General features: G+C 37.7%; 1 protein-coding gene across 9 annotated transcripts in view; it reads right to left on the bottom strand.

The window, feature by feature from the left end:
• Nucleotides 1–27182, bottom strand: part of ZDHHC20 (zinc finger DHHC-type palmitoyltransferase 20) — a 75549-nt gene that overhangs the window by 30382 nt on the left and 17985 nt on the right. For all 9 annotated transcript variants that reach the window (XR_001105567.3, XM_012441658.3, XM_012441641.3 and 6 more), the window contains exons 2-4: nt 14691–14717; nt 10486–10589; nt 3044–3164 (exon numbers count right to left, since the gene is read on the bottom strand). Coding sequence is in view for 8 of the 9 variants with exons in the window: in XM_012441658.3 (XP_012297081.2) it covers nt 3044–3164; nt 10486–10589; nt 14691–14717 (252 nt within the window). In the remaining variant the exon portion in view is untranslated. The remainder of the gene's footprint in view (nt 1–3043; nt 3165–10485; nt 10590–14690; nt 14718–27182) is intronic.

The following is a 27182-nucleotide window of genomic DNA, read 5'->3' on the forward strand; positions in this document are numbered from 1 at the left end:
AAACAAAAAAAAAACCCACTTTTTATCTGCCATCCCTACTCCAGATAAACAGTAAAATTGTGAATTTATTTTTGAATAAAAACTCTGAGCCGGGCGTCGTGGCTCACGCCTGTAATCCAAGCACTTTGGAGGCCAAGGCGGGCGTATCACCTGAGGTCGGGAGTTCAAGACCAGCCTGACCAACATGGTGAAACCCCGTCTTTAAAATAAATAAATAAATTAAAAAAAAAAAAAAAAACTCTGAAATGTTTTCCAGTAAATCCCAGTATATACTACTATTGCCCAATATATATGTTCATTTAAAAATGTATGGAACATCTGCTAGCTGCCAGATATTGCTTATGCTTTCATGGACCTTTCATTGTACAGGAAGAGATGGAGAGTAATAAATAAGTTAACAAAATAAACAGTGTATTAGACAGTGATAGTATAGATAGCAGGGGAGGAAACATTGGGGAATTGTAATTTTAGAAACATATGAGAAAAATGAAATTGAAAGAAGCAAGTTAGTGATACATGTCTATCAGGGAGAAAGAGAATTTTTTTTTTTTTGAGATGGAGTGTCGCTGTGTCACTCAGAAACAATAAGCAAATGATCACCACATTGTGGTGTTAGAATTCCACGGCTAAAAATAACAGTTGAAAGGACACTACAGAAAAAATGGGGTAAGGCAACTTTGTGAAGTTAAGACATAGGAGAAAACAAATGTGGAAAGAACAACAATCATACCAGGATACAAAAACTGAAGTATAATACTACAGGAAAACACAAGAGGAAAGTGTTTTAAGAAGGCAAAATGACAAAAAGCGTAGGGAGAATGAAAGCTGCTACCTGGAATTCACTAGAAGGAAGCAAGGTCCTAGATACAGACCACCTAAAAGATCTATAATCAAGGGAAAATAAAAAACCAGGCCAGGCACGGTGGCTCACGCCTGTAATCCCAGCACTTTGGGAGGCTGAGGCGGGCAGATCACTTGAGGCTAGAAATTTGAGACCAGCCTGGCTAACATGGTGAAACCCATCTCTACTAAAAATACAAAAATTAGCCGGGTGTGGTGGCATGTGTCTGTAATCCCAGCTACTCAGGAGGCTGAGGCAGGAGACTGTTTGAATCCTGGAGGCAGAAGTTGCAGTGAGCTAAGACTGCACCACTGTACTCAAGCCTGGGCAAGACTCCATCTCAAAAAAAGAAAAAAATTTACCAGAAATGTATTATTACATGCAAATGAGAGGGGAGACTCTCTCGCCTCCTTCAATTTCACCTCCTCCCTCCCTCTTTTCCAGATGGGAAGGAGGGTGAAGAAGGAAAAATAAAATAAAATACCAAAGAGCTGGGAAAATAACAAAAAACAGTTCCCAGCGTCTCTGCTATCTGTTAACCTTGAAAGAGCTGCAAATAAATGCTATCTCTGCCAGCTGGAGCCCATCACTGGTTTATGCCACCACATCTCCACAGACCAGGCTCCCTCCTGGAAACCCCTCTGCCAATAAACAGCTTGTTACTTTTGTCTTGTCTCTGTAAGCCCCACTCCCTCGCTGGTTCCCACTTGTGCTGCATATGAATTAGCAAATCAATGAAGCCAAAAGATTTTAAGGTCGGATGTCCAGCAAATGGACAATAACACAGTTCCACCTCAGTTTCCCCTTTAGCATTGTAAACCTATAAAAGGGGGAAAAAGGTGCAACTTGGGGAGCTCGGTAAATAAGGTGGTAGCCTCCTGCAGCTCCCGGCTGAATAAAAAAAACACTTCCTTCCTCAGTTCAGTGTTCGAGAGGTTTGTTCCCTGCTACTCCTGCTACACAAAGAGCTATGCTAAGTACTTTACATATATCGTCTCATTTAATATTTCCACTAACCCAGTCATGTAAATATTATCCTTATCTTAAAATGAGGAAGTTAGTGCTTAGAAAGTTTACATGACTTGCACTGCATTAGTAAGGTTTGAAAAGCTGGGGTTTGATCTGCAATCCATGTTTTCATTCTATACTGTATCAGTTATGCAAAAAGGGCGATCAGTCAAATATCCCCTCCTAAAATCTTTTAGACACTTTAAATTTTCCTGAGTCACAATTTGTACATAGTTACACAAAGGTAATTTTGTGTTGGAGTTTAGAAGCTTAGTGGGTTGAAGAGGCAGACCACCTGGACTTAAACTCCTGTTGTTTTTTTATACTAGCTGTATGACTTTGAACAAGTTACTTAACCTCACTGTGCCTTAGTTTCCTCATCTGTAAAATGGAAACTATAGTGTACACTTCGTAAGGTTGTTGTGAAGTCCAAATGAGTTCACACATGTAAACAGAATAACTGTTAAGCTGCAATCATTACCTGGTATTTAAATCAATTAATGAGGTATATAGTATATAATATATAATTTAAAACAATTTCCTAAAAACCAAAAAATTAAAAATAAATAAACAAAATAAAGCCATTTCCTGTATTTAAATGACCAGCCACTCATATTCTCTTTGATGTCATAAGATTACAAGCTAGGAACAGGAAGCTGTTGTTATGGTCCTGGATCTCAATGGAGGCGTTAGTACAGGGGAAACACCAAGGGCTTTAGAACTAGACAAACCTGAGCTCACAGCCTGACTCTCAGAATATTAGCCTTATACATATGAACAAGTTTCTTCCTATTTGTGTCTTTTACTGTTCTCCATTTTTTAGCACATTCTTGAATTTTTTTTTATTACTCAGTGATGACACACAATACTCAAATTCAGACTTCCAAATGACAGTTTACTAAGAATAATAATTAAAAATTTTAGCCATGAAAGTTGAGTTGGGGGAGAAAAACAAGTACAGAAGAGATTCATATTAGAGTGAGCCCCTTAAATAATTTATATTGATTTATTTACATATTTATCTATTTCTGCATCTGAAATACCAAGTAAGAAAACAGGAAAGTCTTGTTGCTAGTTATTTATGGCAATCACAGTATCCATTTAATAGTCAAACCATGCAAATATATCCAGGCAGAAATAAACATATTTTTAAAAATCATTTGAAAAGGAAAGCTTAAGATTTCTTCTTCTTACTTTTTGAAGCTGATATGGTATAGATAGGTAAAGCTCTTGCTGCTCTTCTCAAAATGTCTTGTTGTCTTTCTTGGCTGAATTCTTTTTCATAACGTTCCTTTTCAGAATTGGATAAATAGAACTATAAAAGGAAAGAGAACTATTAAACTTTTTAACTTCCATGATGTTCATTATCATGCTCAGATAAAGTTTTATCTGGAACAGAAAAAGAAAACCAAAAAATATTTTATGAAGGCAAAACTTGTCTTTAAACTTCTTAACTAGCAAGTAGATAAATCAAGTATATTTTAACAAAACTACATACCTTTGCCATATTAAAAAATATTTGGGCCGGGTGTGGTGACTCATGCCTGTAATCCCAGCACTTTGGGAGGCTGAGGGGAGTGGATCGCATGAGGTGGGGAGTGGATCGCATGAGGTAGGGAGTTTGAGACCAGCCTGACCAACATGAAGAAACCCCGTCTATATAAAAATACAAAAACATTAGCCAGGCATGGTGGTGCATACCTGTAGTCCCAACTACTCAGGAGGCTGAGGCAGAAGAATCACTTGAACCCAGGAGGCGGAGGTTGCAGTGAGCTGAGATTGCACCATTGCACTCCGGCCTGGGCAACAAGAGCAAAACTCCGTCTCAGAAAAAAAAAAAATCTGCCCTCCACACCAGCTGGCAAAGAACATGAACTAAGTATTTTTGCATCTATGTCTTTCACAAATAAAATTACATTTCTACACAAGAAAGGCTTAATATATAGTCTCCATTAGTAAAAATTTTAGTTGTTTAAAAGTTGCTGTCAAGAGATTTTTAATTTTTGGAAGACTGTCCAAAGATTTACTTGCTTTGGGTGAGAGGCTAAATCACAGGCATGGGATCCCACTAATTTTTAGCCAAATGCCTCATGAAAGTCAATGAGTCTTTTTTTTTTTTAAACCATTTTTAGCTTTTAAAAAGGTAATCCATAGGACTACTTTCACCAGAATTATCAAGGATTGTCAAGGCAAGCATAGCTGCCTTTTTTCAAGGAGAGATTCCTTTATAGTGCAGTTTCTTGTTTTCATTTCTAAGTATTTGTTCCCATGTGCGGCCAGCCTCTGGTTCATTTCTCTTAATAGCATTTTTCCTTCAGAGTACTTGTTTAATTGTTCTTTTCATATGTCATCCCAACATCTTAAGGATCCTAAGTTTTAGACCTCAATTTCATGTTACCAGGAACTGCAAGTTTCTATCAGTCTTTATTTCACAGATTTTTTTTTTAAACTAAGAATTGCTTGAGACTTGCTCTTCATTGTGTTTTACATTTTAATAACACTATTCTTCAATTTTTATTTACTTGTAGGATTCTGCTTAAAAAGCCCTAAGGAATCATGACTTTTCATGTTTAAGGAGTTATTTGGTCTAGTTGCTAACTCAAATACCAAAATGTCTCCTCCTCTTGCTGCCCTATCATTGCTAACAGTATTAGCTTAACAACGCGGTATTCTGCTATAAACAAGGCAATAACTTGGCATAGTAAAGAGAGCTCTGAGTTGAAGAAACTGTGATTCTAAGAGACTTAGGCAATTTTCTAAGACTGCAGAACTACTGGAAGAGCCAACAGTAAAATACAGGTCTTCTGTGTTCTACTCTGGTGCATTTTCCTCTACATTACAATTTAAAATAAATGCTTTTGCTTTTTACAGATTATTACTCTAACCTAACTAAAACATCATACTTTAGGAAATAGAACAGTCTATTTAGATTACCTAGCTTGGCTTCTACAATCAAATTGTGATGGCACAAGAAACCCCCAAATTACTTATGGGGGACAAGAAGCAACATGGACAGATGAACAGGACAGTAAGAAGTCAGGAAAGACTCACATAATCTTAAAGATGAAAAAGTCTTAAAGACAATGGCGGTCCCTTATCTAACCTTCCATCAAAAGCAAGGATCTTCAGACATTTCTGACAGATTGGGCTCCTCTTGAATACTTTCAGAGAAATATTTTTCAATTTTGCAAGATGGCATGTTCTCTTTTAAGAGAATTATAATTTGTTAGGAAGTTCTTTCCTGACATTATGTGTCTCTTGCATATTCATAGTAGAGTATAAAATCACATGGTAACATGTTAAATATGTTTGAATAGAAGATGTTCTGACCAAATTTTGCAGATTTCTTATAAAATTTCAATACATTGGCTGGGTGCGGTGGCTCACGCCTGTAATCCCAGCACTTTGGGAGGCCAAGGCAGGTGGATCATGAGGTCAGGAGTTCAAGGCCAGCCTGAACAACATGGTGAAACACCATCTCTACTATAAATACAAAAATTAGCCGGGCATGGTGGCGCGTGCCTGTAATCCCAGCTACTCAGGAGGATGAGGCAGGAGAATCGGTTGAACCTGGGAGGCAGAGTTGAGATTGCACCACTGCACCCCAGCCTGGGTGACAGAGCAAGACTCCATCTCAAAAAAAAAAAATTTCAGCATATTTCCCTGGGCTGTCCTATTCCTAGTCTGCAGTAGTATCCCAGGCCTTAGGCCTCTCCACTGCTACTCAACATCATTACTTTTCCTTACAAATGAAGGTTATAAAATTTTGAAAAGCTTAAACCAAATGAAAATTTCAAGAGACGTCGGAATTTTACATGAGGAATGGAACAAAACAAAAATTCAAATAGATTGTAAAATTTGAATTAGTACTAGAAGTTTGTCTTTCCATTCAAAACTAGTGAACAGAATTAAAACTATGAAATGCTATTATTATCTTAAATTCAGTGTTCAGACAGTTCTACTTAATATATATTAAAAGTCAATTTAGAGTGAGGTGCTGTCCCAGATTTCAGAGATCTAAAGATGAATTAAAAACAATCCTTGCCTTCAAAAAGTATATTTCTATAGTCTAGTAAGAAAGCCATGTAAATAAAGAATTACAAAACATAAATCAGCATAAAATACAACATTAATAATATATTACAAGGTATAATAAAAGCTCCCTTGGGATGTAGTGAGAGATAGCAAAGAAAGTTTTTTGAAGGCACTGTACCTAAGTTTTGAAAAATAAATGGGAATCTTCCAGAAAGATAAAGAAAAGAAAATCTTGGCAAAAGGAACAGCATACGGAAAGCACAAGGATGTGAAAATTATTCAGTATATTCAGCTCAATACACTGCTTGAGTATACAGTTCCATGAAGAAAATGAAGCTTGAGTTAGTAAGATTTTAGTTCATGAAGGGACTTGGTGTACCATGCAAATGAACACGAGCTTTATCTTATAGCTAATTGGCAAACTCCATAGGATTATAGTCAGAGAAGAGATGAGACTGTATTTTCTTTTAGAAAAGATGACACTTGGTGATGGGAGATGCCTATCAGATATTCGCATGCTGCCTCCTCCTCACCCTTCCTTCATTTAAGTCTTTATCAATCTGCCTGTTATATACAAGGTCTGATTCTAGGTAATGGGGATACAGAAATAAAAAACAAAGAGTTTTCCTTCAAAAAGCTTAGTGGAAGAGATACTTTAAAGATCTCAGCTTAAATGCCACTTCCTCGGAGATTTATTTGACACTATCTCAAGTAGCTTTTTCTCCCCTCAAGTAGCTTTTATTTTGTTATACTCTATCACGTTATCCTGTTCTTCTTCTAAATTTATCACAATTTACAATTATTTTGTTTACTATCTGTCTTTACCGTTTAGCCTAGCACAATCTGACATCCAGTGGGTCGCCAAGAAGTACTTGATTGAAACAATGAACAAAAGACATCCCACCTGTATTTACAACTTAACTTCCTTAAAGACTTACAGTTTTTGCTTTTTGTTATTATTATTAAGACAGAGTTTCACTCTTGTTGCCCAGTCTGGAATGCAATGGTGTGATCTCGGCTCACTGTATCCTCTGCCTCCCAGGTTCAAGCAATTCTCCCGCCTCAGCCTCCCACGCAGTTGGGATTACAGGCGCATGCCACCACACTTGGCTAACTTTGAATTTTCAATAGAGATGGGGTTTCACCATGTTGGTCAGGCTGGCCTTGAACTCCTGACCTCAGGTGATCCACCCACCTTGGCCTCCCAAAGTGTTGGGATTACAGACGTGAGCTACCATGCCCAGCCCATTTTTACTTTTAGACCCAATCAATTCCCAAAGACCTAGCTCCCCAAGCATTACTCTAACCTCTGAGCTGACAGAATCCTCCTAATAAAAGCTGTGAGCTTGGTATTACATTAGCACCAACCTCTGAGCTGACAGAATCCTCCTAATAAAGCTGTGAGCTTGGTATTACATTAGCACCAACCTCACTGCTTTATAATTGCTTATACAGAGCTGCCTCAGTCAGCACACTGTAAGCTCAGTGACAAAGAGAATCTTAAATTCCTGTTCTTGGTTGTTCCTAGAGCTTAGCTGAGCTGGCCCATGACGATTTAATAATTAATTCATTTAACAGTTACTGAAAATCTACTATGTGCCAGATAGTATGGGAAGGGATATAGTGAAGAATGCAATGGAAATATCTCTGCCCTCACAAAATTTACAATTTAATAATGTGATGCATATTAGTAAACAGGCAATTACAATACCAGATGATAAATTCTATGACAGGGCAAATGGAGCATGCCATAGCAACGCCACTGGATACAGGCTTGAGGGTCAGATTAACTTATAGGAGTAGGAGAGAATGAAAGGGAAGTGGATGTAAAGGCTTAAGCTCTGGGCTGAATGCTAAACGGATGCAATATGCTAGAGCCACCACCAAAAAATACATATATAACATTTTGACGGTACTTATTATGTGCTAAGTATTCTTCTGAGTCCTTTATATACACTATTAATTCTATATATTAATTATACACTATTAATCACATAGATTATTAATTTGCTCAATTCTTATAGTTATCCTATGAGATGGATACTAATATCACCCTCACCTTACAGAGGAGGGATCATCTAAGGAAAGTCTCCAAAGTCACACAGCTAACACAGCTGCAGAGGTAGTGTTAGTTAGGCTGCAGAGGTACGAGCTGAATCTGGGCAGTTTTTGTCCAGACTCTGTGTGGTATTGTTTTTGTTGTTCAGTCCAGAATCTGTGTGGTATTGTTGCTGTTTGAGACAGGGTCTCACTCTGCTGCCCAGGCTGGAACACAGTGGTGTGATCATGGCTCATTGCAGGCTTAAGCTCCCTGGGCTCAGTGATCCTCCTACCTCAGCCTCCAGAGTAGCTAGAACTACAGGTGCATGCTACCACACCCAGCTAATTTTTGTATTCTTTGTAGAGATGGGGTTTGCTACATTGCCAAGGCTGATGTCAATGTTGGGGGCTAAAGCGATCTGCCTGCCTCAGCTTCCCAAGATGCTGGATTATAGGCATGAGCCGCCACGCCTGGCCTGCATTCTTGGCCTCCACATTATATTGCTTCTGAAAAGTACTACCAATTATTTTTCTTATTCTATTTCTTGTTTCCTATTATGAGAATTATTTACTTTTTACACGTTATGTTTTCAATAGTCACTACTAGTAATTGATAAAATTGAAGTTCTTTTCAATTTCAAGATTAAGAAATGGATGATAGCTTGTAATATAACTTTAAGGGTTGACTAATTAGTACCAAATGCCTGATGAATATATTTGAAGCAATACTATAGTATGCTTTACGATTTACTTTACCTTTTAAAACAAAAGCATCTAGTAGAAAAAGCAGGCAAAAGACTGTATGGTTACCTGCTAATGTTAAATGTATGTACAGTAGTTCTACTACTAGGCATCTACCCAAAAGACTACACATATATTATCCAAGAGACATGCACCACAATGTTTACAGCAGCCCTGTTTGTAACAGCTCTAAGCTGGAGGCTACCCACATGTTCATCAACAGTAGATCCAGTAAATAAATTGTGTTACATACTACAACTGAATACTAACAGCGAGAATGAATGATCTGCTACTACATGTAACACAAATGAACCTTACAAATAGAATGTTAATGAAAAAAGCCACACATACACATACACACACACATATGACTACACACATACACACACTAGTATAAAACTACAAAACTCCATTTATATTTAGTACAAAAAAACAGGCAAAGCTAATCTATGCTGTTAGAAAGCAAAAGAGTGGCTTCTTAAGAAGTGGATGACTGAAAGGAAACATCAGGGGGTTGATGGGGTTCTGGTAATGTTCTGTTCTTGACTTGGGGGGTGGTTATACAGGTGTGTACACATATGCATACTTTCCGCTCTTCACTGCAAAGTTAAATAGAAGTTGATACTATTTTTAAATGTATGGTCTATAATTTTTAATGATTTTTATAAATTTAACACAAAGAGAAATAATTACATCATCATGATCATCTAATATTAGAGTCCTAACAATGTGGCAGGTACACTACTATTTTAAAAGCTTAGGCCAGGCAAGGAGGCTCATGCCTGTAATCCCAACACTTTGGGAGGCTGAGGAGGGTGGATCACCTGAGGCCAGGAGTTCAAGACCAGCCTGACCAATATGGGAAAACCCTGTCTCTACTAAAACTACAAAAATTAGCTGGGCCTGGTGGTGTGCGCCTGTAATCCCAGCTGCGTAAGCGGCTGAGGCAGGAGAATCGCTTGAACCTGGGAGGTGGAGGCTGCAGTGAGCCAAGATCATGCCATTGCACTCCAGCCTGAGTGACAAGAGTGAATCTCCATCAAATAAATAAATAAATAAATTAAAGCTTCAACTGAATAAATCTCACAATCTTTACAAACATCCTACAGAGGCAGGCACAATTGTTAGCTCCACTTTTTGAAAAGAAGTGGACCCAGTAAAGAAGCTTGGAGAGATTAAATTGTTAGACCAAAAAATCAAACTGAGACAATTCTAACTCTAAAGAATATATTCTTAACCATCTTGCTTTATGAAATTTTCGGTGAAGGAAGAATTCAGTCAGCTATGGCAAGCTAAGAAAGACATACTGATCATAAAACTTAATCCACATAAATGTTTACCTATATTATTTTCCAAATGGAACCTCCAATTAGAAGAAACACTAGTCATATTAAAGTGCAGCAAGCAATAGCTTAGACAATTTGTTTCCATCACAAAACTTTCTTTAATTGCAGCATATCTGTTCATGCCTGAGAAAATATAAATGTTGAGAGTTTCTAAAAATAAACTCTACTTTCCTAACTCAATTCTGTCCCTTTAATACTTTTTATTCCAATAATATAAAGTATGTCTTTAAGAAAACATAGAATGGCAGAAAAGTAGTAAGGTTTTCTATACCACTCAACTTTCTCTACGCTGTGTTAGTGGACTGTTGTCTGAGAATTGGCTGATGACTCACATTCACAGTACAGAGTAACCAAGTAGTTTTATGAATGGAAACAGAACACATGCATTATGTAAAGTTTTAACAAAGGTAACACAAGGGAAAAAAATTTCATAATCAGTTAAAACATTTGGTAATTTACCAACATTAAATTTACCTCTTTGGAGGGGGAAGCGGGAGATGTGAAAATTGTCATCCAATAGGACCATACAAACATAACAAAGAACAGATGGAAAGCCACAAGGTAAACAACAGTCTTTCCTGGTAAATAAAAACAAAATAACAGTTCGTTGAATCCAGGTAAACACAGGAAAAAGCATTACATTAAAACACAATAATTGGGCAGGAGGCCGAATCCAATACACAATTAAATTAAAATGTACTGAAACATCAAATATATTAACTTTACCTGCTAGAGGAAACATTACTAGATATAAAGAAATATTCTATTCCTGTATTTAAGGATTATCAGCCTGGTTTAAAAGATTAGATGAGATTTAAGATGAGATTTGGTTGTATTAAATTGCTGAAGTTAAATTTAAGCTAGAACACTTTCTTCACTCACTATATTTCAAGTTCTCCAAAAGGTCATTTTAAATGACTTAAAATTACTGAAAACAATATTTATTACTATGAACATTAAATCCAAGGAACTATCAACTGAAAGTAAATAAGTTACCATCACCATAAATAATGAATACATCTGAATAACCCATTCCCTGTATTGTTCAGAAAAAGTACCCTAAATTTCATTCTCCTGGTCAATACAGGCTAACAAGAAAGAGTTTTGGCCATTTTGAGTATCTAACATAACTGTTTCCTAAGTAGATTAATGAAACATTCAACATTTCTATCTCCAAATATTAAGTCACTGATACAATTTTAAGCTTTTTGTTGTATTCTACAGATTTTCTATTTGAAAGAAGCGGTAGTTTCTTTAAGAAGCAAGATTAAAAAGCAAGAACAATCTACCAGATGTTTAAATTCTTTTTCAGTTTGTAATGCAACACCATAAACCCATTGAAGATAACAAATAAGGACAAGTCTGAAATTCTACTCATTTTTAAAGTTCAGATAAAATGCTACTACTTCCACAAAGGTCTTTTCTGTTACTTTCAGAATTCATTACTCCTTCATACTGTACACTCTCCAAATAATTTGGTTACATTTCAATTAAAGCACTTATTTCAGTCAAGTTAGCTGCTTAATACTGATGAGCTAACACATGCAAAATACTTAGAAGAATGCCTGGCACACAATAAATCCTTAATAAATACTGGCTGTTATTATTACTAGTCTTATCCAGGCATTTTAATTATTTTCTCCAAAATTTGGTCCTTTCTGTGCATTCCCTATATCAGTGGTTTTCAAGTTTAAGAAGTGACAATGTGTTCACTGGTCTGCACTGAAATAAAAGAAAGGCCAAGAACAATGTAATGAAGCTTTTGTAAAAGCTAACATGTATTTGGTTTCAAGTACTGTCCTTCCTTTGTCTCAGGTTTATTTTCCCTTATGTTCTTGGTTTTAAAAATGCTTGTTCTTTTCAATAAAATAATAGTTATAATTGACAAACCCTGTTGCAACCCATCCTTTTCTTTTGAAATTGTATTGGTTCATGACTGATCTCAGAGAAAAGAAACCCCAGTCACACAGTGGACCAATGCAGAAATCCAGGCCTGAAATGACTCCTTATATTTCACAGCTAATCAGTACAAATAGTACTAATTCTAGCTCCTAAAATTTCTCTCCAAGTGAACTCTTTATCATTATTTTCACTGCCCATGCATAGTTCATAAATTGTTGCCTATATTCTTTGGATTGCTGCAAAAGCCAATTAGTCTCCTTGCTTCCAATCCATCTCAATGGTTGGTGTAAAATGTGTTGCTCATAGTTTCTTTTCCCTCTTGGCTGTGAAATTCCTAAGAAATAATTACAACCTCATGACCAATGCATCTTAGTAAAACTGTTGGACTACCCAGTCACCATATTTATATGGTGATCTTTATATTTATAGGTACTCAAATCACCACTCCTATGTACTGAAAGTCAACTAGAAAGCATATAATGTACGCCTTATTTCTAACCTTCACAGTAAGTCTTCTAAGGTATCATTCCAGTTTACAGATGTAAACAATGAGGCTCAGAGAATTTAATACTTTGCCCAATGTCACTTAGTTACTAAATGATGAAGCCAGAATTCAAACCTGTATCTGTTTGACAAAAATCTAAGGTTCTTTTCACTATGTCCTACCTAAAATTATAGTTTCCTCCACGTTTTAAACCATCATCTTAACGGTCATATTCTAAGCTATTATCTGATGCCAAGATAAAATTCTAACTGCAACTTCCATCTATTTTCAAATGTGCTCTTTTTATTTCCATTAACATTGTCATACACATTAAAAACCAGTTTCTCAAAATCTGCTTTCTCTATCCTGTCAGTTCTCTCCAGGTTGAACCCCATGGTGTACCCAAAGGACTTTATATTATTGCTTCGGCTGGGTGCGGTGGCTCAGGCCTGTAATCTCAGCACTTTGAGAGGCTGAGGTGGGCGGATCACTTGAGGTCAGGAGTTCAAGACCAACCTGGCCAACATGGTAAAACCTCAACTCTACTAATACAAAAAATTAGCTAGGCATGGTAGTGCACAATTGTAATCTCAGCTACTTGGTCAGCTGAGGTGGGAGGATCACCTAAACCTGGGAAGCAGAGGTTGCAGTGAGCTGAGATCACGCTACTGCATTCCAGCTGGGGAGACAGAGTGAGACTCCATCTCACAGAAAGAGAAAAATAATTGCTTCATTTGTTTTTCCTTTGGAAAAGTGTGCAGTAACTTAGTCTCCTACTGTTATGATAACACTGAGACCATTTATCAACCCTGCAACGTTATCTTCATTTTGTTTACTTCCTTTATAAATATTTTTGCCTAGAACCCATATTAAATCAAGCTTATTATTCCTCATCTATATACTATTGTATAACTTTGAGCTAGATGGTAACCTTGAGAAACTTTAAATGTAAAAATAAAAAACTCTTAATAGTTTTAAAAACATTTAATATTTTTAGGATATTTATTTTCTTCATGAGAACAAAACAAAATGCTTTTGCTGAAAAATACATTCTCAGTTAAAAAACAGATAAAATAAAGCTCTTAACACAGACCTAGAATATAGTAAGTACTTAAAAGATGGTGTTATTAAATTATAATGAGCAAAGAGTAACAGAAAACAATGCTTTTCACTAAATTCAAATCAATGTGATTATTAATAGGCAAACTTCTGGTTAAATATACATGCTATTAAACCACTGGTTACAAGTAATATAGAACGTAAATCTTAGTTAAGTGAGAAAATTAAATCAAAGCTAAAGAAAAACCTGAAACCTATATACCAAACTCTGTGTTTAAAAGTTCAAAAATCACCTATAACTGAATTTAAAAACAAGCTAACAACAAAAAACTGTATTGAAAGACTCTTTGAGAAACACAGTAAAAACAGCCCCAAGAGATAATGATATAAGTTAAAAGTTCTTTTATAAGAACTTCTGAAATTTGCTTTCTGTATCTGTGCTTCCAACATACAGGAAACATTTTTGATTTACAGAAAGAAAATAAGCTGATCAAGATTGAGTCTGTTTATTCTGTTACTGAGAAATTAAAGGTAATTTAAGATTTACATACTTAATGCCTCATCTCCAGTAACAATAATTACTATTTATTAATAATTTCTAGCTGTTCAAGTATTTTAGAAATCCTCTGGAGTTCTGTATGTCCGATTAAATTTTTTTTAAAACAGATTTATGAAATTTGCTTTCATCTCAGTGAAATTTTGAGAAATGATTTTTCCCTCTAGGCACTATCTTTTTAACTTAGTTGTTATAAAAACTTTAGCTTCCTTAAACTAGTAATACAATTTACAAATTTACAGTCTGGCTATTTTATTAACTATCTGTGCATTGTAAAGTGCAATTTTAACAAATGCATAAATGAGAACCATCTATAAAATTCAGACATCATGAAAGCTGAATTGTCTCCTCAATGTAGCCATAAGTCATATTAAAAATCTAAAAAAGTTTTGAAGAACATACGAGGCAGAAATATTTATATAAATATACACAAAGAAATCTGGGTATTAGATGCTGTACAAAATAATGGCTAGTTTAATTTACATAAGTAACACCAAATAAGAATATATGGAATGTCTTTTTCTGGAAGCAACCTCATTACTCCTTTTAATTACTAAAATTTGAAGACAGGGATTTTATTTTTAAAAAACAAAAACACATGTCTTCATCACTAAATAAAATGTTCCAATTAAAATATCATTAATCATTTAACTTAAATTGAAACTAAAAGTGCCTTACCATTTTCTTCATTTCCAAAGATAGTAACTAGAACAGAAGAAAAAATAGTGAATAAATATAACATTTATTTAACATTTTGTATGTAAGTTTTATTTCAGGTTGAATATTCATCTTAATATTATTTTCAGGAAAATAAAATTTAGTTATAAATCGTATACACTAATGCAAAGTCAAAATTGCAAGAAAAAACTCTAAAAACATTAAAATACTAATATTAAAATTCTTTTTCATTAACACTATTCACACTAAATGTTTTCAGAACTTTAATTTTAAGTATATCAACATGGTTATAGTTGCAATGTTTTCTTTAGCTCTTTCCTTAATGACATCTGCAGAATGAACAAAACTATCCTCTATGGCCCTCATAACTTATTTGTTAGTCTGTGACGTACTCTTATCAACTTCTGTGAAATCTATTCTCAAGACAAATGCATTTTTCTAAAAAACAAGTAGAGGAACTTATCCTGTTAAGTGTTAAGAGTGCTTTTTCTCTGAATAATCAGATACTGAAGAAGTCAGACTAAGCATAGAAAAGGTAATTCAGTGTCTACCTCTCTTACATCTTCTTCCATCTTGTTTATATTAATATTGTGATACATACAGCCAAGAACCACTTCAGTCTACCAAGCCTGAAATCCCAGGAACTGCTATTTACTCTTTCTTTCTGGATAGTCCAATGGCCTCTAGGTCCTGTTGGTTTTACTATCTAAGTCTCTTTATAATCTGTCACCTCTTCTTCAATCCTTCCCCACCACCTTACTCAAATGCAACAGCTTAAGGCATCTTCCTATTACCAGTTTAACACACCCCCACCACCAGCAAATCTGATGAATACCCTTCAGTACCTGTGAGTCACTTTCAGAATGAAGTCCAAAAGCTTCAGGGTAGCAAACAATATAAGCCCTCTGTCACCTACAATCTATCTACTTCTCTAGTTTCCCTTTTTTTTTTTTTTTTTTGAGACTGGGTCTTCCTCTGTCACCCAGCCTGAGTGCCGTGGCGCAATCTTGGCTCACTACAACCTCTGCCTCCCAGGTTCAAGTGATTCTCCTGCCTCAGCCTCCCAAGTAGCTGGGATTACAGGTGTGAGCCACCAAGCCCGGCTAATTTTTGTATTTTTAGTAGACATGGGTTTTCACCATGTTGGCCAGGCTGGTCTCGAACTCCTGACTTCAAGTGAATCTGCCCGCCTCAGCCTTCCAAAGTGCTGGGATTACAGATGTGAGCCACCGCGCCGGGCCCTCTGTAGTTTCTTCTGTCGTTTGCCTGTATTTCTAGTCTAATTATTCTAAACAAATTACAGTTTACCAAATGCATCAAGCTGTTTCATATTTGCCATGTCCCTTCTCTATGCATCCTTCAAGGCCCAGTTTGAATACTAGCTTCTTTGTAAAGCCTTCCTGAGTTCATCTTTATGCAGAGTAGAGCACTCCTTTATATCACTACTTCCCACCCTTCCTTCTATACCACCACCGTCTCCTATTTCTTTTCTTTTTTTTTTTTTCAATTACTTGTCAATATGTCTGTCTCACCTTACTGAACTAAGTGCTCCTTGAAGTGTGGAATCATGTCTTAGAATAGTAACAACCCTGCAAGTTATCCTTAGCTTCATTTTATAGATAAGTAAACTAAGGCTCAAAATAATTAAATGACCTTCCTAAGCTCACAGAGCTAGTATATGTAGTATAGATGGGATTTAACTAAAAGTCTGTTCAGACTACTGGTAAAGACCAAAACTTGATGACATAGTGCGTTATCGCCCTTCTCCAAGTAGAGAATTCCAATTTAAAATCACATCTAGCTAACAGTTTCCAGTGGTTGTCTCTTCCAGCTTCTCACTAAGATATTCATGCTATTACAAGGAACAATAATTTGTTCCACATAAAAACAAAGCTAGGCCTGGCATGGTGGCTCACGCCTGGAATATCAGCATTTTGGGAGGCTGAGATGGGCAGATCACTTGAGGTCAGAAGTTTTGAGACCAGCCTGGCCAACATGGTGAAACTCTATCGCTACTAAAAATACAAAAATTAGCCAGGTGTGATGGCACGCACCTGTAGTCCCAGCTACCTGGGAGGTTGAAGCAGGAGAATCACTTGAACCCAGGAAGCAGAGGTTCCAGTGAGCCAAGATTGCGCCACTGCATTCCAGCCTGGACAACAGAGCTACACTCTGTCTCAAAAAAACAAAACACACAAAAGATCCACCAAACCAACAACGGCTAGAATCGCTTCTTCACAGAGGACTTTCCTGACCACAGAATGAATGGGTCAAATAAATCTTGGTATATATTCCCACAACACTTTATACTTCCCTTTTCATAACACCCCTAACACTTGTAATTACTGGTTTGCAGTTCATAGTTCCTTCTAGGATTTTTTCCTGGAGGTAGGGGACACGACTTTTTCACCAGCATCCAGAACAGTGTATGGCATGGAACGAGCTTTCAGTATTTGCTAATGGCACCTCTAACTTGGCACCTCTAACTACACAGACAAAGACATGGCTGGGAACAGTAATCTGCAGAACATCTCACAGGGAGACAAGCCTATTCTATTTTATAGAGATCTTAAAATACATATTTAAAAAATTATTTTGATGAAAAAACCAAGTTTATAAAAACTATTAGGCATACTAAACTTTTATACATGACTTTTAAAATGTAAGAAATATCATATTTCAATCTTGTCAATGACACTGTATAATCTCATTTAGAGACAACATTAGTGTTCTTTGTGAACATGAGGGCTGGCCATGTCCATTCTTCACTTCATCGCCCCTTTTTCTTGCCTGTCTCCCACTTACTGAGACTGAAAATGTCAGATACTCACTTTACCAGTATACTTGTATCTACTATGGCTATGGGATTCAGTTCTTGCAAATGGGTACATCTTGAGGGAGGAAAAAACTGTCACTAGGAAAAAATTTTTTTGACTTTCTTATCAAGTGAGAAGCATGTGACAAATAAGCTCTATTATTTCCTTTACTCTGTTTTTGCTTTGGATCCTTGTAATGTGAATATCGATGTGCAGTCTGAATGTATAACTGTCAACTTTCAACCTCGATAGGCCAGTTATATGCTGACTCTAGAATTCTGGGTTGATAGTTCTTCTCATTCAGCACTTTAAATATGCTACTTCCTTCTAAATTCCATGGTTTCTGATGACAAATCTGCTGTTTTTCCCCTACAGGTAAGGTGTCCTCACTGTTGTCAAGATTTTGTATTTAGTTGTCAGAAATTTACAATGTATGTTGGAATGGATTTCTTTGGGTTTTCCTGTTTAGCGTTTCTTGAACTTCTTGAGTTCTTCTTGAATATGTCTTTTGCCAAGTTGGGGAATTTTAAGCTATCATTTCTTTGAATATCTTTTCAACCATATCATCTTTCTTCTCCCCTGGGACTCTGATGGTACAAATATTAGAACTTCTAAAAACAGTCCTACAAGTCTCTGATGATTTGTTCATTTTTATTTTTCAGTACATTTTCTCTCTGTTGTTCAGATTGGGTAATTTCTAATGTTTTATCTTCAAGTTCATTCATTTTTCTTCTGCCCTCTCCATTCTGCTGTTCAGTAGACTTATTAAAATTTTGGCTACTGTATTATTTTTATTTTATTATTCATTTATTTATGTATTTTAAAGATGAGCTTTCACCATGATGGCCAGGCTGGTCTTGAACTCGTGACCTCAGGTGATCCACCCACCTTGGCCTTCCAAAGTGCTAGGATTACAGGCGTGAGCCACCGCGCCCGGCAAATTTTGGCTATTGTATTTTGTTTAAAAATCTCCATCTGGTTCTTTAGACCTTCTATTTATTTGTTGAGAATTCTATTTTTTCATGTTTCAATTGCAAACTGAATCACTTTAAAGATTGTTGCATTAAAATCTTTGTCAGGTAATTTCAACATCTTTTTGGTTTTAGCATCTATTGTCTTTTCTCATTTAAATTAGTTTTCCTGGTTCTTGGTAGGATGGATGATTTTCAATTGTATCCCGAACGTTTTAGTATTACGCTGAGACTCTAGATCTTACTTAAATTTGTCTATGCAGGCCTCCTCTGACTCCATGCAGTGAGAGATGTGGGAGTATCACCTTGTTGCCATCAGGTGGGAGTACAATTCCTGGTTCCCCACCAGGCTTCTGTGGAGATATCTTGGCTGGGAAGGGTAGAGGTGCCTCCTAAGTGCTTCCCACATAGCCTCCATTGATACAGTGAGAAAAGGGAACCTGTTACTGTTTGGGGTGGGGGAATGGAAGGTACACTGCCCAGTGGGAATAAAAATCTAGACTCCTGACTAGGCCTTCACCTTTTCTGATAATATCCCAGCAGGAATGTTGGGGAAGAGACACAGGAGCGGGAGTCTTGTTACAGCTGGGCAATGGGGGTAAGTTTTAAGCTCAATACTCAGTCTTTGCTGGTAAAAATGGGGAACATAGTTTGTCTATTGTTTTTTGCTATTGTCTACAAGTTTTCTGTCTTGCTAGGTTGTCCCTTTCCTAGTTTGACTAATAAAATGGTCTTTTCTAGGGTTTGTTTTGGTCTGTACTCATTGGTGTTTCCGGATTGCCAGCTTCTCTAGCACCTACCTGGAATACACTAAGAAAAAAAAATCTAGGGAACATATCACTATGTTATTCCTCAAGTCAGGTCCCTAGCTTATCTGGCTTCTTCTTGCTAACTTTCAGAGTCTTCTCAGGTTTGTTTTCTATAAATTATCCAGGGTTTTTAGCTGTACTTAGTAAGAAAAGGAAAAAGATTCTTTATTTCATCTCGTCTCAGAACTGGAGGTCTCTGCTTGTCCTTTTACTGCTGAATAGCATTCTCTTATATGGAGGTACAACTTGTTTATCCATTAATCAGTTCACAGACATTTGAGTGATTTCACCTTTTTCTCCATTATGATTACTTGTGTGTTCACCAAGCCTTTAGGTGGACATAATATTTATGTGTTAGTCCACTTTCACGCTGCTGATAAAGACACACCCAAGACTGGGAAGAAAAAGAGGTTTAATTGGACTTATAGTTCCACATGGCTGGGGAGGCCTCAGGATCATGGTGGGAGGCAAAAGGCAATTCTTACATGGCGGCAGCAAGAGAAAATGAGGAGGATGCAAAAGCAGAAACCCCTGATAAAAGCATCAGATTTTGTGAAGGTTATTCACTACCAAAAGAACAGTATGGGGAAACCACCCCATCATTCAAATTATCTCCCACTGGGTCCCTCCCACAATGCATGGGAATCATGGGAGTACAATTCAAGATGAGATTTGGGTGGGGACACAGCCAAACCATATCAATTTTCATTACTTGAATAAATATCTAAAAATGAGATTGCTGGGTATAATGTTAAATATGTGCTTAACTTTATCAAGAACAGCCAAACTGTTTTCAAAGTGGCTATATTGTTAGGCACTTACAATGGATCAGAGTTACAGTTGTTCCACATTCTCACCAATGCTTAGAATTGACAGTTTTAAAAGTTTAGCTGTTCTAAAAAGTATACAGTGGTATCTTCATTGTACTTTCCTAATAACTAATGATGTACAGCATCTTTCCATGTGTTTATTAACAATCACTATCCCTTATTTGTGAAGTTATATGTTCAACTGGTATCCTTCCTTTCAACTGTGTTGCTTATTGAGTAATGAGTTCTTTACATATTCTGGATATAAATCTTGATATATGTGTGCAAATCTATTCTCCTAGTCAATAACTTGCCTATTTATATTTTTAACAGTGTCTCTGGAAGAGCACAACATCTTAATTTTGATAAAGTCTTAATTTATCAATTTTTTTCTTTTATCATTCATGTCTGGGAAATCTTTGCCAGCCTATGAAACTCACAGTTTCTCATATCTAGAACTCAAAACTTCTACACGTTTTATAGGTTTTACATTTAGGTCTGTAATATATTTCATTTTCATTTCATTTCATATTTTATTATTTTTAGAGACAGAGTCTTGCTCTCATTTCATTTCATATTTTATTATTTTTGAGACAGAGTCTCACTCTGCTTTCCAGGCTGGAGTGCAGTGGTGTGATCTCAGCTCAATGCAACTGCCACCTCTTGGGTTCAAGCAATTCTCCTGCCTCAGTCTCCTGAGTAACTGGGACTACAGGCAAAAACCACCATGCCCCACTAATTTTTTGGTATTTTTAGTAGAGATAGGGGTTTCGCCATGTTGGCCAGACTGGTCTTGATCTCCTGACCTCAACTGATCTGCCCACCTTGGCCTCCCAAACTGCTGGGATTACAGGTGTGACCCACCATGCCTGGCCATGCAATCCATTTTATTTTATTTTTTTAATTTTTTTTTTTTTAAAAAAGAAAAATAATTTAAGATGGGATTACAGGCATGCACCACAATGCCTGGCTAATTTTGTATTTTTTTTTTTTTTTTTTGAGACGGAGTTTCGCTCTTGTTACCCAGGCTGGAGTGCAATGGCACGATCTCGGCTCACCGCAACCTCCGCCTCCTGGGTTCAGGCAATTCTCCTGCCTCAGCCTCCCGAGTAGCTGGGACTACAGGCATGCGCCACCACGCCCAGCTAATTTTTGTATTTTTTAGTAGAGACAGGGTTTCACTTTGTTGACCAGGATGGTCTCGATCTCTTGACCTCGTGATCCACCCACCTCAGCCTCCCAAAGTGCTGGGATTACAGCCTCCCAGAGTGTTGGGATTACAGGTGTGAGCCACCTCTCCGGCCCATGTAATCCATTTTAAAAGTTGATACTTTGTATATGATACAGATAAAGTTTGAGGTTAATTTTTTTTACATATGAATGGGTTAATTTTTTAACATATAAATGGGGAATAGTTGTTGTTGTTGTTTTGAGACAGAGTTTCCCTCTTATTTCCCAGGCTAGAGTGCAAGGTGCACTCTATGCTCACCGAAACATCTGCCTCCTGGGTTCAAGAGATTCTCCTGCCTTAGCCTCCCGAGTAGCTGGGACTATAAGCGCCTGCCATTATGCCTGCCTAATTTTTGTATTTTATTTTAGTAGAGAGAGGGTTTCACTGTTGGTGAGGCTGGTCTTCAACTCCTGACCTCATGATCTGCCCACCCCAGCCTCCCAAAGTGCTGGGATTATAGCCGTGAGCCACAGCACCCACTCAGGGGAATAGTTCTTATAGTGTTCGTTGAAATAACTATTTGTTCTTCATAGAATTAGAAAACCACCATTTGGCAACCAGTACAGTAATAATGATTTCAAGCATGAATTCTAAATAGATGCTAAAAGGAGTAAGTGTAAGTAATAACAAACAGATTATTCACAGGGTTTCAAAATGTCTCCCAATAAGAAACGACTAAGATTGGGTTCTCTGGACTCAGATGCCGAGACAGAGTTTAGGATGCAATATAGTTACTAGGGACCAGCATATGTAAAAGGAAGGGGGAAGAGGCATAATTGGGCTGAGGGAGCAATCTCACTGCAATGCAGGCCTTGCCTCAGCAACTGGCAGGGAGCTCTGAAGTGGGCAGTTCCACCTCACCTCACTAAGGCATTGTGTGCAAGCTGTACCAGGAAGAGTGTGACCTTGGGTGATATGAGTTATGCTGAAAGTGCTGGAATCTATCTGCTGACTGTACTGACTAAAATTGAGCAATAAGTCCTTCCTCAAAAAGAAATCCGTGTGATGTGGTGGTCTAATAGAATACTAATTACAAAGAAAAACTGTACCTTTATAGAATGGAGAAACACAGCACACACTACCTTAGGTGCTGATCAACACTGATGGTCCCCAAAATGTTATAATCAATGACACAGCATTACTTCTGTGACATTCTTGCTGAAAATACATATAGGCACATCTCACCTCATAAGGTGCTTCGACTTACTGTGCTTTGCAGACGTTACGTTTTTTAAAATTGAAGGAGTGGTAACCCTGCACTAAGCATGTCTATCTGTGCTATTTTTCCAACAGCATGTGCTTTACTTTGGGTCTGTGTTTCACATTTTGGTAATTCTCATAATATTTCAAACTTTTTCATTATCATAATATCTGCTCTGGTGTTCTGTGATCAGTGTTCTGTGAGGTTACTATTGTAACTGTTTTGGAGTACCACAAACTGTATCCATATAAGATGGAAAACTTAATAAATGTGGCGTTTCTACCATTCCACTGAGCAGACATTTCTCTATCTCTCTCCCTCTCCTTGGGCCTCCCTATTCCCTGAGATACAATACTGTAAGTAAGCCAATTAAAAATCCTACAATGGCCTCCAAGTGTTCAAGTGAAGGGAAGAGTCACACACCTGTCATTTTAAATCAACAGCTAGAAATGACTAAGCTTAGTGAGAAAGAAATGTTAAAAACCAAGACAGGCTAAAAGCTAGGCCTCTTGGGCCAAAGTTAGCCAAGTTGTGAATGTCAATTAAAAGTTATTGAAGAAAATTAAAAGTACTACTCCAGTGCATAGATGATAACGAAGTGCGACAAGGCTGATATGAAAAAGTTTAAGTGTTCTAGACAGAAGGTCAAACCAGTAACAACTAGTTTGGCCCTTAAGCCAAAGACTAATTCAGAGCAAAGTCCTAACTCTAATTTTGTGAAGGCCGAGAGAGATGAGAAAGCTGCAGAAGAAAAGCCTGAAGCTAGCAGAAGTTGGTTTATGAGGTTTAAGGAAATAAGCCACCTCCATACATAAAAGTGCAGGGTTAAGCAGCAAGTGTTGATGTGAAAGCTGCAGCAAGTTATCCAGAAGATCCAGCTGAGATAAGTGATGAAGGTAGCTGTATTTATTTTCACATTGTAAGATTTGAATGGGGACACAGAGCCACACCATATCAGTGGCTACACTAAATAACAGATGCTCGCTGTAGATGAAACAGCCTTTTTTGGAAAAAGAGGTCACCTAGAACTTTCCTAGCGAGAAAGAAGAAGTCAGTGCCTAGCTTCAAAGAATAGGCACTCTTCTCAGGGGCTAACGTAGCTGGAGACTTTAAGTTGAAGCCAACGCTTATTTATCATTCCAAAAACCCTAGAGCTCTGAAGAATTATGCTAAACCCACTCTGCCTATGCTTTAGAAACGAACCAACAAAACCTGGGTGATAGCACATCTGTTTACAGCATGCTTTATTGAGTACTTTAAACTCACTGTTGAGACCTACTGCTCAGAAAAAAGATTCCTTTCAAAATATTACTGCTCATTGAAAATGCACCTTGTCACCCAAGGGCTCTGATGAAGATATACAAGGAGATTTATGTTTTTTTCATGCCTGCTAACACATCTATTCTGCAGCCCATGGATCAAGAAGTCATTTCAATTTTCAAGTCTTATTATTTAAGAAATACATTTCATAAGGCTATAGATGCCACAGTCTATGATGGATCTAGGCAAAGTACATTGATCACCTTCTGGAAAGGATTCGTAATTTCTAGATGCCATTAAGAACATTGTTTTTCATGGGAGGAGATCAAAATATCAACACTAACAGGAGTTTGGAAGAAGCCGATTCCAGTCCAAGATCATGGATGACACTGAACAGTTCAAGACTTCAGTGGAGGAAGGGACTGCAGATGTGGTGGAAACAGCAAGACAACTAGAATAAGAAACAGAGCCTGGCTGAGTGCGGTGGCTCACACCTGTTATCTCAGCACTTTGGGAGGCTGAGGCAGGTGGATCATGCGGTCAGGAGTTTGAGATCAGCCTGACTAATATGGTGAAACCCCATCTCTACTAAAAATACAAAAATTAGCCAGGTGTGGTGGCACATGCCTGTAATCCTAGCTACTCAGGAGGCTGAGGCAGAAGAATTGCTTGAACCCAGGAGGCGGAGGTTGCGGTGAGCCGAGATCGCGCCATTGCACTCCTGGCAACCCACGCCTGGGTAACGAGAGCGAAAATCTGTCTCAAAAAAAAAAAAAAAAAAAGTTATACTGCTATTGCACACTTAACAGAGCACAGTATAGGGTGAACATAACTTTTATATGATAATGCTATTGCACATTTAACAGACTACAGTATAAGGTGAACATAACTTTTATATGCAGTAGGAAACAAAAAAATTGTGTGACTTTATTTTGTTATTTGCTTTATTGTGGTGGTATGAAATCAAACCTGCAATTTTTCTGCCAAGGCATGCCTGTAATACTCTGAATCTAATCATGAGGAAAGATTAGATAAACCTAAATTGAGGAACATTTACAAAATAAACACATAGGGAGGCTGAGGCAAGAGGATCACTTGAGCCCAGGAATTTGAGACCAGTTTGGGCAATGTAGTGGGACTCTGTTTCTACAAAAATTTCGAATATTAGCCAGGCGTGGTGGCATATGCCTGTGTCTCCGCTACTAAAGAGGCTAAGGCAGGAGGACTGCCTGAGCCCAGGAGGTCAAGGCTGCAGTGAGCCACAATCATACCACCGCACTCCAGCCTGCATTCTGCACTGCAACAGAGTGAGACCCTGTCTCAAAACAAAGTACAATAAACCTGTGCTCTTTAAAAATGCATGATTATGAAACACAAAGTAAGACTGAAGAACTCTTCCAGACTTAGGGACAATAAAGAGACATGACAACTGCAGTGTGTGATCCTAGACTGCACTGTGGAGCAGAACAAGGAACTAGGTGGACAAATGAAGTCTCAATAGGCCTAAAGAGTAGTATTCAGTCAATACTAATTTCTTGATTTCAATAACTGTACTCTGGTTATATAAGATAATGTTCTTATTGCCAGGTGTGGTGGTCCATGCTTGCAATCCCAGCAATTTGGGAGGCTGAGGCGAGTAGATTATCTAAGGTCGGGAGTTTGAGACCAGCCTGGCCAACATGCTGAAACCCCATCTCTACTAAAAATACGTAAATTAGCCAGGTGTGGTGCCATGCACCTGTAATCCTAGCTATTCGAGAAGCTAAGGCACAAGAATTGCTCAAACCCAGAAGGCAGAGGTTGTAGTGAGTCCAGATCATGTCACTGCACTCCAGCCTGGGCAAGAGTAAGACTCTGCTTCAGAAAAAAAAAAAAAAAAAAGACAATGCTCTTGTTCTTAGAAAATAAAGGTAAACATAGGTAAAAGGACATTAGCTCTACAACTTAATTCTCAAACATTTCAAAGAGAATGAATGAATGACGAAGCACATACGACAAATAGTAACACTTAGAAAATGTGGGTGAAAGTTTTATGACAATTGTTTGTACTGTTTTTCACAAGTCAAATTATCTTAAAATAAAAAGTTAAAAACAAAGATCTGCCAGGCACAGTGGCTCACGCCTGTAATCCCAGCATTTTGGGAGCCAAGGCAGGTGGATCACTTGAGGTCAGGAGTTTGAAACCAGCCTGGCCAACATAGTAAAACCCTGTCTCTACTTAAAATACAAAAATCAGCCAAGCGTGGTAGCGCACACCTGTAGTCCCAGCTACTCAGGAGGCTGAGACAGAAGAATCACTTCAATCCTAGAGGCTGAGGCTACAGTGAGCCAAGATCGCGTCCTTGCACTCCAGCCTGGGTGACAAGAGCAAAACTCTGTCTCAAAAAATAAAATAAAATAAATATATATATGGCAAAAGAAAGATTATGTCCATTTGTAGTTTATACTAAAACAAAGCATGAAGTATGACCTGATTTACTCTTACAAAATATACATCCAGTTGTCCCATCTTTTCCTCTGTGATTTGATGTGCTATTTTTTTTTTTTTTTTTTTTAGACGGAGTTTCGCTCTTGTTACCCAGGCTGGAGTGCAATGGCGCAATCTCGGCTCACCGCAACCTCCGCCTCCCGGGTTCAGGCAATTCTCCTGCCTCAGCCTCCTGAGTAGCTGGGATTACAGGCAAGCGCCACTATGCCCAGCTAATTTTTTGTATTTTTAGTAGAGACGGGGTTTCACCATGTTGACCAGGATGGTCTCGATCTCTTGACCTCGTGATCCACCCGCCTCGGCCTCCCAAAGTGCTGGGATTACAGGCTTGAGCCACCGCGCCCGGCCTGCCATGGAGTCTCACTCTGTCACCAGGCTGGAGTGCAGTGGTGTGATCTCGGCTCACTGCAACCTCTGCGTCCCAGATTCAAGCGATTCTCCTGTCTCAGCCTCCTCAGTAGCTGAGATACAGGCGTGGACCACCACACCTGGCTAATTTTTGTGTTTTTAGTAGAGACAGGGTTTCACCATGCTGGCCAGGATGGTCTCGATCTCCTGACCTGATCATGCACCTGCCTCGGCCTCCCAAAGTGCTGGGATTACGTGAGCCACCATGCAAGGCCTTGATGTGTTATTTCTACAATATTCTAAATTTCTTTAGTCTATTTCGGGACATTATATTCTGTTCCATTAGTTAATACATCTATCCATGTCCATGAACCATATCATATAGTTAAAAAAAAAAGAGAGATTATTTTTTAGAGTAGTTTTAAGTTTTAAATTTAAGCAAAACTGGGCAGAAAGCAGAGAGTTCTCATATACTTTCTGCCCCCACAGTTTTAATTACAGAGGCTTTTTTGGTTTAAAATCTGGGAGGTTTCCCCTCCTTATTGCTCTTATTTTTCAG

Source organism: Aotus nancymaae, unplaced genomic scaffold (assembly GCF_030222135.1).
Source record: "Aotus nancymaae isolate 86718 unplaced genomic scaffold, 86718_ANA_hifiasm-v0.15.2.pri h1tg000009l, whole genome shotgun sequence".
NCBI lineage: Eukaryota > Metazoa > Chordata > Mammalia > Primates > Aotidae > Aotus > Aotus nancymaae.